Below are 16,438 nucleotides of genomic sequence, written 5' to 3' on the forward strand. Positions count from 1 at the left end.
ACAGATGTGTGGAGTGTAGTGAATTCAAATATTCCCCCCTATCACCAATAACAAATTGTTACTTGTAAGCTAAAAAGGGCTTTATGAATTTTACTTTATGATTCACTCTGTTATTACCATAAAAACTGGGAGTTCCATAGAAATGTGTTCAAGAAAAGAACCATTAATATTCTTTACAGCTTGCTCTTGTTGCTTCAGATATGTTTGGTATGAATTCAGACTTCTTTCCGTATGTAAAATCTTTGCCTTTACTGGATTTAGAGTTTTTTTTTTTTTTTTTTTTTAATAATAACAGCACAGGGAAGAGTTGAGAACTGCCTGTCCTACCTATACTGTCTGACCCTGACCAGCATTTTTCCATGTGGCTTTAAATCTTCATGTAATATAATTCGGAACCAGTTTTGATACATTTTAATGCACCTAATCTCGCTGCGCACAGGTTTTGTACGGCTAGGATGCAGAGCTCTGGATAGGCAACTATGGGAACTGCAATCAACAGTGACTGCAAAATTAAAATAGATCTTTGAATGTTACAGAAAGTCTTTCATCACAGGAAATTTTTCCCTGCCTATTTAAAGCAACTACAGACTTAAAGAGTAGTGCCTTGAATGGTTCATTTTTATTCTGTCTGCAGCTTTCACTGCAGTATTTCAATACAGTTCATGTTTTTTTATTAGGAATAGCATATTTAAGAGATACTCCTAATATATTGGAAGTGTAGAGAACCTGTGTGTAGTCTGCTAGTTAAGAGTAATGCTTTGCCAGTTTAGTTCCTGGATGAGCCAGCGCTCACTGAGTGATTCAAGGAAAGTCACATCTCCCGCTTCCCTCTCCCCCCTTTTACTGCTGTAGTGACTCACTGAAAAATAGGCGTAGAAATGAAATCCCATTTTAGAAGTATGTCTTCCTCTTAAGAGAGTTATAGAACTAATTTARTTTTATTGAATTCGTTGATGTCCTTCAGAGTGGAAGGCAGTAACCACTACACTGTTACCCGTGCTGGAGTTTTGTGCTTTTGATTTTTTTCCCCTTTTTTACTGGGGAAGTGGGAGTGGATGTGTGCTACCTAAATATTATAGCTAAGTGAAAGGCCAGAGTAGCAGAATTTGATACAGAAGTTTTCAGACAAATTTCAGTGTATTTTTTAATACACAAAGTGAGATTATTCTCACTTTGTACAAGACATGTAGTGAATATTAAATTGTGAGAGATTTTGTCTCAATGTATGGTTTGATGGTTTTACTCCAAACATCTGAAAAGGATGTGTATGACAGTACCAGAAATCCATTTACATGGATCTTAAATATAGTCATGGGAATCCTTAGATGGTTTCCCAAATTAACATAAACATCCCAAGAAGACCTTGACCAAAAAAAATCCTATTTCTAGTCAATCAAAGCATTGCAGCAGCATTTTAAGTCCATTTTAATGCAACACRTTATTCAGAAGATACACTGGCTTTTTCCATTTGTGGAGGGTTTCTATCTCTAAGAAACTTTGTTTTACTCAATCTGCAGTTATTGATCCAGTTAATTGGTTTGTCAAACTTTATAAATAGTGCTTGTTTAAAAAAACCCAACTAATTGTTTTCCCGTATAGCCCTCTCTTTTAGATCAGTTGTGAAAATTTTTCTCACAATTGGTTGCTAACATTCTGCCAATATAGTATGACCATTACCCCACTGATCACTATTTCCTGCTACTGTGTGTTTCTCGTTTGTTTTCTGTTTCTTGTTTTGTATTTTTAAAAGTTCTGTGAGGTATATTTTGTTTTTAATGTTTGAACAGTGCCTGATGCAATAATACTGTTCTGTGACTCAGATTCCTGAAAGTTATTGTAGAAAAAATGTATAAACTGATTACACTGTATGGATATGATGGGAAGAGGACAGAGAACGAGAACTGCCAGCAGTTTTCATAGGCTTTTTTGCTGTTGGCAGACGGGCGGAAATGGGATGTCATGGAATACGAGACTGTGTTTTGCATTCTTGGGACAAAATTTATATTGTGTTTTCAGGCAATAACAAGAAATTTAAAGATGAATGAGAAGAGGGATTTTCAGGCACTTGAGTTTAACAGGCTTGAAAAGCGATTTTAATAGTTTCCTTAGCTGCAATTTGAAGAAGGGTCAGTGTGGTGATTAAGAATGTTAAAGAGAAAGGAATTTTGATAGACATGGAACTTCAGGGACTGCAGAACATAGACGGTCTGTTTAATATGAGAAGTGAGAAACAATGCTATGCAAGTACAGATAAGAGAGAGGCAAAACCACAAGATCAGGCATTGGAGATGATCCTGTAAGTARATGATTCTCTCTGTGACAGCATATGTGGTAGTGCTGGTAGTGCTATTGTAATAGAAAATAAGAAAAACAGATTTGAAATGTTATTAATAGTGTTCAGTTCCTGTTTAAAGGCAGGATCCTGGAAGATTTTTTTTTCATTTTGTTTATTTTGAAAGGTGGATGTACTAGGGGAAAAACTTGAGGAGATTCAGGGGAAAGGTGTACAGTAGGTAGGAAACTAATGGCTTGAACTGCTAATTAGCTGGTAATACATAGATGAATTGTGCTCAGCCCTTGCCTTTCTTTCCCCTCTATTACAGGCCAATAACAAGCCTGAGATTGAAGCAGCCCTGTTTCTGGACTGGATGAGGCTGGAACCACAGTCCATGGTGTGGCTGCCAGTGTTGCACAGAGTGGCTGCTGCTGAAACTGCCAAACACCAAGCTAAATGCAACATCTGTAAGGAGTGTCCAATTATTGGATTCAGGTAGAAACAAATTCTCCTTCTACTGCCTATACTAATGTTCAGTAGATTGAGGGCTATATTTATTTCCAGGCAAATCATTTTCTTGATTTTATGCAGGTTGTTCAGGAAAAAATAGTTGTGACAGGGCGAGGGGAAGAGAGTGACACTTAGCTTGGATAAAATGGTACAAGAGTTGAAGATCAGATAACAAAATCCATTTATCAGTTAAGATATCTCTTCCTCTTAGTCCTGCTCTTGCTTCCATTCCTTCTGTGCTTTGACAGAAGTATTGGTAGGTGGCATAATTAATATGATTTTCTTTGTATTCTATCTGTGCTATAAATGTAATTGTATTTTCTCAATTGGATACTAATGAATTTCTTTAAAATCATTTCCTTGCTTTATACTATGAAAGTTTGTGGACATGTAAAGATATTGTGCATTTTTCAGAGCAGGAAAAATTAGTTGGTGGAATATTAACCTGGTATGCTAGAAATAGCATTATATCAAAATCATTTCTTTGTTCTGATTCTATTCAATTTATCTTCTGTAAGCACTACTTACTTAGCAATAATATGAAATCCTTGATTTTTAAGTGTTGCTGATGTATTTAAATATCTCCGTCAAAACCATGGTTACTTTACAGCAGTGAATAAGCCAATGTGTTGTAATATGGCTGTGTGTCAGTGTGCTTGTTGAGAATCTACTTAGCAGCTGAGTAAATACTTGCTATCAATTACGCTTAGACTTATTTTATCTTTTGGTTTCCTAATAGCTGCTTTGTATGGTTTGTGTCCTTTTTATTCATGGTCTTCTTTTACTATTGGCATTTATCCCTCTGTGGTATCATGTTGTGAAGAGCTTTTTATATTTTTCTAAAAACCAGATAGACAACAACAGCAAGCAGTATCACATAGAAAAGCCATCATTTTGCACTGCATTGGAGAGTAGGAAATTGCTTTTATATGTATATATAGTTATTTTCATGTCTAGCTTTCTCCTCTCTAACTCCACAGGTAATGAGAAACATGGGAAGTAAAGAATGTGTTGTTTTGAATCAGATTTTTAATTCTGCAGGGTGATTCCTCTGATCATCTAAACTCATCTCCTTCTGCTTTTATTCCCCATGAGTACCTCAGCTAGCAAATGATAAATATTACTGAAGAGCTAAAGTTGAAGTGTAACTAGTTTAACACAGTCACCAACTTTCCTGCTCTCAGATACAGTTTATGAAACTACATAATTACTTATAAGGTCTCTATAAACAGTCAAAGACAAGTAGGTAGAATTAAAAAATGCAGCACTGCGAAAATCAAAGGATGGCAAATGAATGGATAGTCTCATAGTAAACACCAAGAATTGGGAAAGTAGACACTAGATCTGTGTGCTTGCATCTAGTTTTACTTGTCTGACCTCATCTGTCTCTTAAATTTATATAATAAATCTATTATCCTGATAGTTGAATCTGTCTGTCACAGATTTTTTTTTTCTCTCTGACTTTCCAAGTCATTGAGCCTCTGTTCACATACTTCACAAAAAGATTCTGTATTGGAAGGCTTTTAGAAAGTTAATACTGTAAGCCTCAGTACATGTAAAACAATGCTCTTTTGAGGTTATTGTGACTGAACCGCTTAACATATTTGGAAYAAGACACCTCCTATGCCTCTGGCTGCTTTCAAGCAGATGAAACAGTTAGCTGTCTCATAGAACTGATGAGACTAAATAATGGCCTGAGACTGCATTGAGATTTTGCATGAATGGAATTCTATACCTGCAAATTATTTTGATAGAGCATGCTAGCAACCATACAAACAACTTCTTAGTTTGCTTGCAGAACATAAAATTCAAGTCAGTCATACTCTTCTCAACAAGTAATTCTTATTTGCTCAAGAATTTCTCTGTCAAGAATCACAATGSAGATGAAAAGAAATGAAGTTAGGATCACAGAGACAGAAAGCCCAGAGGTCTTCTGTTTGAGAGACACTGATTCAGTCGAATTCCTTATTGTTGCCCATTGTTAGAAATTTTGTAGTATTTATTGTTTGTTTTTCTAAGATGTAATTCTTTGGTAAGTATCTGTGCTTCATTGCTCTGTGATGGCAGAGATACCTGACACTCAGTGGCTAGTGAACACTACTGTGTTGTGCATTGTGTGACATCTCAGGGAAAATAACTTATTAACACACACAACTCCATTACAAGTTGACATGAAGCATTCATATGGAAAGCCCTGAAGACATGTCTTTTTATTTTTTTTCCTCCTATATTAGGTACAGAAGCTTAAAGCACTTTAACTATGATATCTGCCAAAGTTGCTTCTTCTCCGGTCGTGTTGCAAAAGGTCATAAAATGCACTATCCAATGGTGGAATATTGCACACCAGTAAGTAGCTGTTTTACTGACCCTTACTTCTCATTACTATGTAGAAAGGAAAAACTTAATTTGCTGTGAGTAAGCTAATGGAGCATTTGGGTAGGTTTTTTTCCCCTCCTGTAATTAAATTGTCTTTCATATAGTATGCTCTCTAGCATTTTGTAAAGCATAGTAGGAGGTTACTCTAATAATTTAAAGTAAATAGAAGTTAAATTTCATTGTTTGTACAATGCTGTATCGAAGTACTTCATTGTGTGGTAACAATTTATTCCATGTTCAGTGTTATACAGTTCATTTTATGTTCTCTGCAATGAGCCTATGATTTGTGCAAATGTGTATATTTGCATCTTAGGTCACAATATTTCCTCTGTATCACTGTGAGATTTTTCTTCCTTTCCCTAGCAAGTTACCACTTTACATTTCCCTGCCCCCTCTCCCCCCAGTATACTTTCGTTGCACTTTAAGTGCTTTACTATTTAATAGTGCCTTTTCCTTGGATGATGACTTAATGATACAAAAAATCAGGGAAGTGCTTAAAAGTAGCAAGGTAGGTTTCATCTCAGAAGACTAGAAGCTAGACCGTTCAGTGCAGCCCATTTGTACTGTGCTGCGTTAGTCAGGGTCCTTACCCCTTATTTCATACCTCTCAAGAGGATCACTTGTGCATAGACATTTCTTTTAAAGCAGACAGCTGACAAAGAAAATTCCATATTACTCTTTTGGTGTGTTCCTTTCTCTTTTTGATCTCTTATGACCTTGGCAGAGATGATCAGACTGTGACAGAAATTAGAGGCGCTCTCAAGTTGTCCTTCCGCAATGAAGAGTGACTGAGCTGTCAGCCATCTTTCTATTGTTTGTGGTGCTATTGAAGTATTGCACACTCTGGCTATCGTTTGCTCATGTGATAGTATAGTCACTAGTCTTATACTTGTGCCTACTAGTCAAATATAAATGATAAAAATAAAGCATTATAATTATACATGGCTAACCTAATAAAAATGAGAATGGTTTCTAAATCTTCACCCAGACCTAAAAGGCGTGGCCGCATGAACAAATCTGACTATCAGCATTTTTTAGAAATTCAGGAAATAGAAAATACAGCAATACAGCAAAACCGTTGTTCTTACTAATTTTATTTCATTCATATTTTTATATTCCCTATCGACTTTAACTGTAGTATCTGTATGGCACTATTTAATCAGAATCTCAGCAAGAGCAACTAATTTGTTTTTATTAGCTTTTTGTCATTATTCATTAGTTGCTTATTTTAAGCATCTTTCTGTACTGGTTAAGGTTACTGGAAAAGGGGGATTTGCATAAGGTTCTGCWCAAATCAGAAAGAAATTCTATAACTACGTAGACAAGTCCAAACAGACTTTTCTATTGCAGGCATTCCTAGAGCAAACTGTAATGGTCTGAGTGAGTCACAGACCACATTAGAGCATTCCTTTCAACTGTAGCTGAAAAAATTTGTAGTAAATTGGCTACTATTTTGTTTCCTTGTTTGCTACTTTYCTTCTACTAATAGGTGATGTCAGGCATTTGTAAGTGATGCACAGAGTGCACAAAACAACATACTGCTACCATTTTCTAACCTGTATATTAAGATGTGTGTTCAGGAGAATGTGAAAGGAAAAGAATGAAGCAAGACTGAGATGCTCCCATATCCAGAAGCAACTCGTTGCAATACATGTCCAACAGATTTCTGTTCTTCCCGAAAATACAGATTACTAATGGGTGAATATAGTGAGAAACGGAAAGCTTGTGACTGCATGCAGATTGCTGAAATAAGAATAAAGAACCATTTACAGACAATACGTTTTTTTTGAATTAACTCCAGCARTCCATGCTAATGTGCTGTGCCTTGCTGTACCAGCAGTAAGCTGAATTASAGAAGGATTAACTGGAAAAAGTGAATGTGGTACACAGCAAGCTCTGACCTTTTTTGTGTTGCTGCTGTTGAAAAAATAAACCTAAGTACTGTGTGACTGAACAAGACATCCACTGAAGCCATCATATCTAGTGTGTGATTTTTTTCTAAATGAGTGAAGGGTTTTGCAAGTGACAAAGCATTTTTCTTCTTGGTCTAGTCACAGCTCTCACCTGAGAATTCATTTTAACGTACAGAAGCACGTGATACCTTCTTTGGTGTATTTTTGAAATAGCTAGATGTGTACAATTAGCAACGAAACGTGGGATTATTTCTCCTCCYCTTGCTTCCAGGAAACTAGTCTTTAGTTCTGCATAAATGGAATTTGAGAACTCATGCTGCGTGTCCAAGGAACGTGATAACTTTACTGTGAGAGGTTGAGAGACAGAGTAAGGGCAAGGCAGTTTCCTAATTTTTATTTAGACCCCCCCAAAAAACCCCTATGTTTATTCTTGCAAGCAACACAGCTCAATTTATTGTTCAAAGAGAAGTAACTTTTTAARTAAGTTTCAAATGAAGTTTGAAGAAGTGACTAGTCTGCAATTTAAAAGTAGGATCATGTTCGTGGTTGCGGTTAACAGTGACACACTGGCATGAAAAAGAAATCTTGATTGGGGCAAGCATGTCAATTGAGACTTCTTCATACAGCAAGTGTTTACAATTGCAGCTGAGATCTAGGATGCTGGGCTGGCAAAGTGCTTGTCTAAACCAAACTGCAGATAGTCAGATAGCGGTAAAACTCACCTTATGTCAAGAAGTAGCTTTGGTTGGGGCCCAGCTGCCTGTGTATTGCTTTGATTTAAGAGAGCTGGTTTGCTGAAGGTGAAGAAATTTAATGCCCCTGTTTCTTCCTCATAAATCAGTTCTGATGAGAGTTTTGTKGTGGATGGTTTTGCTCTGAAACGGAAAATGTTACATCTGTGGAATAAAGTAGAAAATTTAGTTGAAAATAGCCTTAATCTACCAGCTTGTCCACATAATAGTCATGTTTTATTTGCCTTTATTAAGCTCCTTGAACATTTTTGAAATTAAAATTGGAGTGTTTGAGAAGTGCTTGGTGCTTCTAGTTGTCCTTAAAAGGCATTATTTCTTTCTGGGACTCTTGCGATTCCAGCTTTGAGACTAGATTGTGATGTTTCTGTGAGAACCCACAATTTTACTAGTAAGATCCCGTGTAAATAGTTCTGGGGAGCAAGCAACATACCGAGTTTAGAAGATGGAAGAGGAAGAATATATCATGGTTAGTCATGCTTGAAAACACTGAGTCCAGGTTACAGTAAAATAGCAATTAAAAGGATTTACAAGAAAATGGTAATAAATGTTCATGAATGACACAAGTGAACAAAAACAAACAGAAAAATATGCTTATTCGATTTATACCGAGATAAAATATTAAGCCTTTCTCCCTTTTCAGCTGACTTGCTATGTTTGCTTTCCTGACACTGACCTTGATAGGAATTCTTTTAACAGACACTGCAGATTGCATTCATTACAGAGAATTCCCTCTGGTGGAAAATGCTAGGTCTTATCAGCACATCCCTTTGCATCTGGAGTTCTGTCAGTGTTCTCAACTTATTTAATCTCTCCCTTCCCCGAGATGTCTTTACTTCTAAGGTGTTGAAGAAGTAATGGTTAATATTGTTGAGCATTGTCTCAGTTTCTTGAAAATACAAACGTTGCTTTGTTAAGACCATGTGTCATCTTCATCTCCTGTATGTGATTGGGAAAAATCAAAAAGTCAAATGTGAGACTTCTATCACCCTCCTGTTTGGACCTTTCAGACTGAAATGTCTCTATCGACTAAACTGATTTTACATCAGTCTATACATTGAAAAACATAAATATGCTCTATTTATAGAGTATATAAAAGACATAAGTACATATTATTCATTATTGGMTTTTGATGAAAGCGTATGTGAGTAAATGGTTTGAGACAGCATCAAATTTGAGGTGTTTGACCCCAAATCTTTTCTTCCTTCTGTAACAAAGAAAAATAATATAATTTTGAGAGGAAAAAAAAYGGTACCTGGACAATCAGAATCTTTAACTGTAAAAACTGGACTTGGAGTTATCTTTTGTTGATGATCACCAGCCAAATTTCCAAAATAATTCAGCTGCAAAGATTTGTCAGTTCTGATATATTACTTCTCTGCTAATCATGGAACACACTGAATTTTCATGCAGGATAAACTGACCCAAGAGGCAAATTCCTTTCTGCCTTATGCAGAAGATGGTAGGCATCCTCAGTAGAAGCATAACATCTGCCCTTTCTTTTAAAGAAGTTCAGTCTTTTTGCATATTACTTTTCAGGGCATCCTAAATTTTTCTATCTGAGCAGTCATTAAATATATATATATATATATATATGTGTGTGTGTGTGTATATATATATAAAATTCATATTTTTAGGTATATGTATGTTTGTATCAGCGGCTCTGGGGAAGTTGTCTTGATGGATAGATCCCAGCACCTCTTTCCTGTCTAAATAGAAGTCATAGAACTTATTTAAAAAATGTCAGATAGATTAACTTTCCCTCATATCTTTCTTTCAAATTAAATATACTAGAGAAGCAATATCCTTATGTGGGTCAGGAAAAACTTAACCTATGGTAGAATTGCAGTATTTCGGGGTCGAGTTTTCCTGTGAGTTGCAAAGAATTGTATATAAACTGAAAACTGAAGTCTTCCATTAAAATTCTTCAGAGAAGGATCATCTGATTCTTAGTCATACTCACAAGAAGTCTTACATCTTCCCAGCAGAGATACTTTGAACGCTTTCTGGCTCGTTCTGGTGTTTAGGAGATGAATTCTACTTTTTGTTCCTGTACTGGTCTCTATGGGAGGAAGGGAGCTGAGTGCTACAAGGTAGAAAGTTTTGTGTAAATAGCGCTGTTTTCAGGTTATTGATCTAAATGCCTGCTAGCTTCAGAGTGAACAGACACAAGAAGAAACAACTGATCTAAGAAGTTTCAGCAATTCTTACCAGTTTTCTGCTCTTCTTTGATCAAAACGTTACAGGCTGAGAAGGGAAACTTAAAAGAAAATTTACCAGTATTAGGCTGACTTCCATGGACTGGCAAATCTCTGAGCTGTAAACAAAGAATACGTAGTAAGACAGGAGTCGATCAGAAAAGCAGTTTGCTGGGCATACAGACAGACTTCTTTTACAGGCATTTTAGTGCTGTAGAGAGAACAGGCGAAGAATCCCAAGCCAAATCAGAAATGACACTCTTACCTAATTATTGTTCACAATCTTCAGATCACTTGAGAAGAGACACAAGACTGTTACTACAGGTTTTGGAGCTTCCATTTTTCCTTTTTCCACCCTCCTGGCTCCATCATTTTTAAATACATTTTAGCACTACAATGATAAATGCATAAAATTTGAGGTTTCAGAGGTCAAATTATTGGCAGCTCTGCTTGGTGAGGTCACAGCTCTTTCAAATGCCCCAGGAAAGGAAGAGGTGACTGAAGACAATAACGGCCTCATGAAAGGTGATTTCATTGTGATTTGTGGCTTTCAGACAACTTCAGGAGAAGATGTCCGTGACTTTGCCAAGGTACTAAAAAACAAATTTCGAACAAAAAGATATTTTGCAAAGCACCCAAGAATGGGCTACCTGCCTGTGCAAACTGTCTTGGAAGGAGACAACATGGAAACGTGAGTAGCTCTTAAGTGTATAAGTAGTAGTTCATTTGATATGCTCTTTGAGCTCCCCAGCTGGTGCCAACTCTCTCCACTTCCTAAATGCATAAAGCCTCCTTATTTCTTTCGTTTTTGTTAACTTTAGCTGACAGGAAAACACAAGCTGGGATTCCAATTGCCATTCCCTTTATTTCATCTATCCTTAGAGGAACTTAAGCTTCAGTTAGTGAAAGAAAAATACGATCTTACTGACAGCCTTATAAGCTTTTAAATTTGGTACAAAGTTTTGGAAACTAATGATCTCTTTGTTAAATTTTTATTTTTTTCCAAGTGGATATCTTTCTGTGTTTTAATTAATTACTATGTTTACACACTTCCCAGCTGATTTCTTCTTTTCTCGACCTATAAATTCAGTCTTAATAAATGGTTTTGAAGTGTTTATGGGAGGGGAAAAAAGGAATAATGATACATATGGAGAAATCAATGAGTAACCCAGTTCCCTTTGGTTTTCTTACAAGTTTAATCAGTTGTTTAATGGCAATTGCACACAGCTTGTTCTCTTTCTCTCCCTCTCTCTCTCTTTCTCTCTCTTTTTAATTTTAGATTTTATTTTTTTTTCACTTTTTGGTTGGTTGCTCTTCATGGCCATTCATGTTGGTCTGTTTGATTTTCTGTTTTCAGTTGTGATTTTTTTTTTAACCTTTCTGTAATTATTTTGCTGCTGAGTTTCTTCTGCCTCTCTCTTCACCTCCTCATTTTTTGTCTTGCAGTCCTGTTACTCTGATCAACTTCTGGCCAGTAGATTCTGCGTGAGTACTTTTGCTGAAGTGTGCTGCTGCTGCTGCTACTGCTGCTGCATTCCCTCACTTTTTTTTTTTTTTTTTTTTNTTTTTTTTGTTTCCCTTTTTAATTTTACATATGTTCATTTCCTTCTTTCTTTGTGATTATTTTCTCTGGTAGACTTTTTAATAGAATGGGATAAATCCAGGAATTCCCAGCAGTCATGAAATGTGTACTGTATACTCTCTCTGAAGTATGTATATTCCTTGAATTAAGTGGGATTTTGGTGCAGTGTCCTACTAATGCTTATGAGATTTTGTCATTTAAAAATCTTTGTTTCTGGATAAGTATGGATCCCTTTGAATGTAAACTAAATGCTTTTTGAAAGATATAAATTGAACTTTATGGATTTAATTCACTTTCAGAAATGACATTGTTCTGTATATAAAGCCATTGTTTAGGTTTTATGCGAATTAATGTGCACTTACATATTCACATGCCCTGATAATCCAAAGCTCACTGGATATTTTATTATTATTTTTTTTTAGCTATGRTAGGACTTATGAAAGCAGATCAAAATGGAGAAATAAGTTTTCTGTATCTTTTCAGAAGTTAAGAGCAGAATTTTTTAACTATGAACTGGATTTTTATTCTTGCACCATTCCTGCACGTACATTGTCTTACTGTTGTAGTAATACAATTAGCATAAACTAAAGATATATACTTAGCATTGTGGCATTTGCTACTTGTGTTATATGAATAATTTTAGAATAATGTGAAATAAATATTTTAATTCATATATTAATATTGAGCTACTAATAAGTATAATTTTATATATTTCTAGTAACATGGTTAAATGTATATGGCTTGCGCCTTCATTGAATTTTTGATAGAATAAACAGTAGTGAAATGTATACATTGGCATATTGATTTATAATTTTCATTTGGAGCACAAGCCGTTGTGAAGGCAGCTGAAGTGCTCTTCCTCTGGGAAGCTGACTTTAAGCAACTAAGAAATCCACATGTTACTGCAAAMCACATGTGGTTGATGATCCACCTATAGAAAGTGCCAAAGGCTAGAGCCTGACTGAAATAGAGGGGCTTTGAACTTTAGGTTGTGTTTGTGTTTGTAAATGCATCTGAGAGTAATAGCAGCATACCATATACAAAATTGTGGGTCTAGATTTCTTATCTTTAAAACAAATTGACAAGTTAAAAGTAACCTTTTAAATAAAGCTTGGATGATATGGAATGTCACTACTGTTTTGGACATAACATGAGTAGCATACTTAACTGTAAGGCGCAGTGCCTCTATTTCACTAAGAGAAATAACTTTGTGGCATGCCTAAGATAATAGCTTCACACCAAAGGTTAAGGGTCATATACTGCAGGGAGTTTAACTTGCATGTGGTACTTGAAACAGCTTGAGAAACACTAAGAAGCAGAATTTGTAGGGAAAGGTAACAGCTCTTAACCAACCAATTTAGATATCTTCATGAATACAGTCCTTTCATCTGGTCTGACAAGAAAGCAGAAAATTAAAAAGTGGAAATAATTTTTCTTTGTTCTACCAGCTTCATTCTTTTCCTTGGTGCTAGACCCCCAGGCTTATAATACAAGTTACTGAGCAAGCCAGGTTTAAAGCTATTTCTCAGTTACAATGCTAATTCCAGCTTTGGCAGGCAAACCTCTTACTCTGATTATCAGAAAACTTTCCTGTGTCTTCTGAGATCTTGTCTTATTCTGGTGCTTTTTATTTTTTTATGATAATCTCTGAAGTCTTCCAGAAGAGCATAACCTGACAGCATTCAACAGTGCTAGCTCAATCATGGCATCAACAACATATTCTAATATATAATATATATTCTACATATATGTATTCRTTTTTTTGTTAGAAGTTAGTGATTCTTTTTGCTTGAACTGGGAACTGTCATTGCGACACATACAGTTACRAGATTCCACACTTTCAAGAAACATCAACTGAAATGCTGAACAGCAAGAAAAATGTCTTCGTCTTTTTCACCCAAGTTTCTGTGAGCATAGAGAATTACAGAATGCAGTATTTGCCATTCAAGTGGCACTTGACCTTATTGGAATTCTTAAGGCTATTACTGCAGACACCATCTTGAAAAATGTAAATATGGTGCCTTAGTAAAAGGAATTTATATCTTGTTTAAATATTGGCTGTGTTTCCTAGCCTCCTTCGTGGCTACTCAGACTGATTATGTGAGCTGGTTACATGTCCTCAGAAAGTAAGGATGGTGAGCTCTAGATGACTGATACTCATCTAAGAATGTGTCTGCACAACAGACTGCAGTGCAGCACAGTTGTTCTCAGGCTAGTTCAGATACTAGCAGAAGTCTGCCTTTAAACATCTAAATTCAACTCTAAAGCTTTATGGTACTCTTCAACATGTTTGCTTTTATAAGCAAATTTTTAGAAAACTCAATGAGGTAGATTGTTACTGCAGTATATTCTGAAGTGTAGATGAACAGGAAAATGTAGCTGCATTGCGTGCCTGTAGTTGGCAGAGAGGCACAATCAATTTGAACAAGTTTTAAGCCAGCACAGTGTGTATTTAAAATATRTATGTATATATACTCTTTGGTTATAGGAGGAAAAAACGTCAAGRTAAAGCTGAGGATGTTTTGGCATTATTACAAAATAAAACTCTAAGCTTTCTACTTTCATTCCCACCTCAGGAATTATCTTATTTTCAGAAGTATGTAGAAGGAGAAAACTATTGCCGATTTCCTACGTAAAGTATTTGGGTTATATACGTGTCTCTACAGAAGTCCTTGAAATATTTTAAATACAGAGGCAGGAGGACCACCTCAGCAGAGTGTACTAGGTCAAATATAAGGAGCACCAAACCTAATATCTTGTGTCTGATTCTAAGCAAAGTTGGRTACTCCTAAAAGCATGTGAAGACATGACAAGAATATATGAAGAATTAGCTCAAGAAGGAAGTCCATAAAAAGTATTTTTGTAACCCACTAAATTATTTTACAAGTGAATTGTAGAAGTGCCTAAAATGAGAGAATAGAATTTGGGATTAAATCAGATTTTATCTGGGTTTTTTTTGGCTTTGGATCAGTTTTTTACAAAACTGTTTTAATATTTTATTTTTCTATAATAAGATATATATGCTAGATTCATGTTCATATTTTTAAGTATGTTTCTCAATTTATGTTAGTTTTAACTTACGTAGTGCGCTAGAATCATACGTTGTTCACTTCTAGCAGTAAAGCTTAGTTTTGTGGCAGCAGGTACGCAATCATGCAGGCAGGCAGGCAGGCTGCAGTTTGAATCTTTATCTTGCACTRCTGCCAAAAGGAGCATCACTTCTCTTCCTCCTTTGGCCAGTTGGTCCCAATGAAGTGCTGTCCTTTCCTTTGTACTGGTTCAAACACGTGTGCAGTGTTTAAACAGGATAAGGAGCCTGTTCAAAGCTAAAGCTACTTTTAACACAAATTTCCTAATCTGTAGACAGTAGTAGGAGCTGAAACTGTGTGCGCTGAGAACAAGATCTCTTCTTTCACTGATAGTTATCTGTTAGACCAGCTTAACACATTCTGTATGTCAAACAAATAAATTAATGCTGCGTACATTTTTTTTAATCAGAAAAATGTTATTGTCTTGCTCCATAATCCACTGCTCTGGATAGATTGCARTGTTTTCCCACTCTTTTCCCTTCAGTGTTGATATTCTTAGGCAAAATAGGATGTCAGGTTGCAGAGAATCAATTGCCCATCTTCAGGCATCTGTGTTGTACTGAGAAACTCTGTGAGCTGAGTATTTATCTACTGGTTTGCTCTGGTAATGTTTGAATATATGATGGGTAAATTTAGAAATGGAGGCCAAAGCTCGCTTCAGACAAAATGAGATTCCTGATATTTGACCTATGTCTTACAGAGAAAAGCTTTCTCATTCCCTAAGAAGAAGCATTGATGATAATGACTTCTGTATTTACAGCATATCATTCTATGAATTCTGAAATTCTAAAGCACTTTGCAGGTTGATATGAATACTGGAAGATGACTAGTAATGTGTAATGATTCTCTACTAGATTACTRCAGCATTATCAAGCTGCTAACAGCTGCGCTCCAAAACTGTTACAGTTTTGAGTTACAACACTAAATACACTCTTGAAATGTAATGCAATCCACACTGGAGAGAACCAGTTTGAACCACAGTACATAACAATTTAAAGTGAGGGGAAATACTTTATCCATCAGGATTTCTGAAAAGGAATCCTAATAATAAAGAGACAGAAGGTGAAATTTAGCTAAAATTTGAAGTTGTTTTGCAGTCTGGAAAGATGCATCATTTTTTGTTTTTCTAGCACATCCTAATAGACTGGCAAAATTCCACATCACATTACAGTACTTTCTACAAGTACAGCCCTCTCTGAACTGTGTATTTAGCTAAAATAATTGTATCMGTGCAGTTTTCAAGATTGAAGTGAGGACAACATTCTAATTCTTGTGAAAAATCCCATTAATTTTTTTGATTGACAGAAAAAAGTGAAGAGGATCTCATACCATCTCATTTGTTAGGCAGGAAATCCAAAATAGAACAAGTAAAATACAGTTATTTATTGGTTCAAATTGTAACTTTGGAAAGAAGCCAGACCAAATCATCAGTTTCTGCAGTGTGTTATTAAAGGCTCATTTCAGACATTTTACCTTTTGCGTATTTATTCCTAATTGATCATGGAGTAAGTACTGAAAGGCGTATTTAAATGGAATGTGCTTCTACTGAACTAGAAATATATATTGGAACAGGGAAGGAGATACAGAAAAGGTTTTCAATGGCACACGAGAGTAAGGCTTTCAGAGCACACACAATTGTGAGGAAAACAGAATTATGAATGGAGCGGGCAGGTGTGAAAGAATCAGAGAGAAAGCTCATCTGTAAATTCTTTGGGAAAAGGTTCTTCAGGTATTTGTAAAGGGAAA

At 35.8% G+C, this 16,438-nt stretch overlaps 1 protein-coding gene across 9 annotated transcripts in view; it reads left to right on the forward strand.

Moving 5' to 3' along the window:
- DMD (dystrophin) overlaps positions 1-16,438 on the forward strand; it is a 1,137,868-nt gene that overhangs the window by 1,081,719 nt on the left and 39,711 nt on the right. For 7 of the 9 annotated variants that reach the window (XM_085319436.1, XM_085319439.1, XM_085319446.1 and 4 more), the window contains 4 exons: positions 2,604-2,770; positions 5,020-5,131; positions 10,576-10,712; positions 11,468-11,506. In XM_085319436.1, coding sequence (XP_085175562.1) covers positions 2,604-2,770; positions 5,020-5,131; positions 10,576-10,712; positions 11,468-11,506 — 455 coding nt within the window. The remainder of the gene's footprint in view (positions 1-2,603; positions 2,771-5,019; positions 5,132-10,575; positions 10,713-11,467; positions 11,507-16,438) is intronic. The other 2 variants (XM_085319437.1, XM_085319441.1) reach the window with 1 other exon arrangement.

The sequence above is a fragment of the Rhea americana genome, unplaced genomic scaffold, assembly GCF_003343005.1.
Source record: "Rhea americana isolate MKP2758 unplaced genomic scaffold, rheAme1 scaffold_59, whole genome shotgun sequence".
Taxonomy (NCBI): Eukaryota; Metazoa; Chordata; class Aves; order Rheiformes; family Rheidae; genus Rhea; species Rhea americana.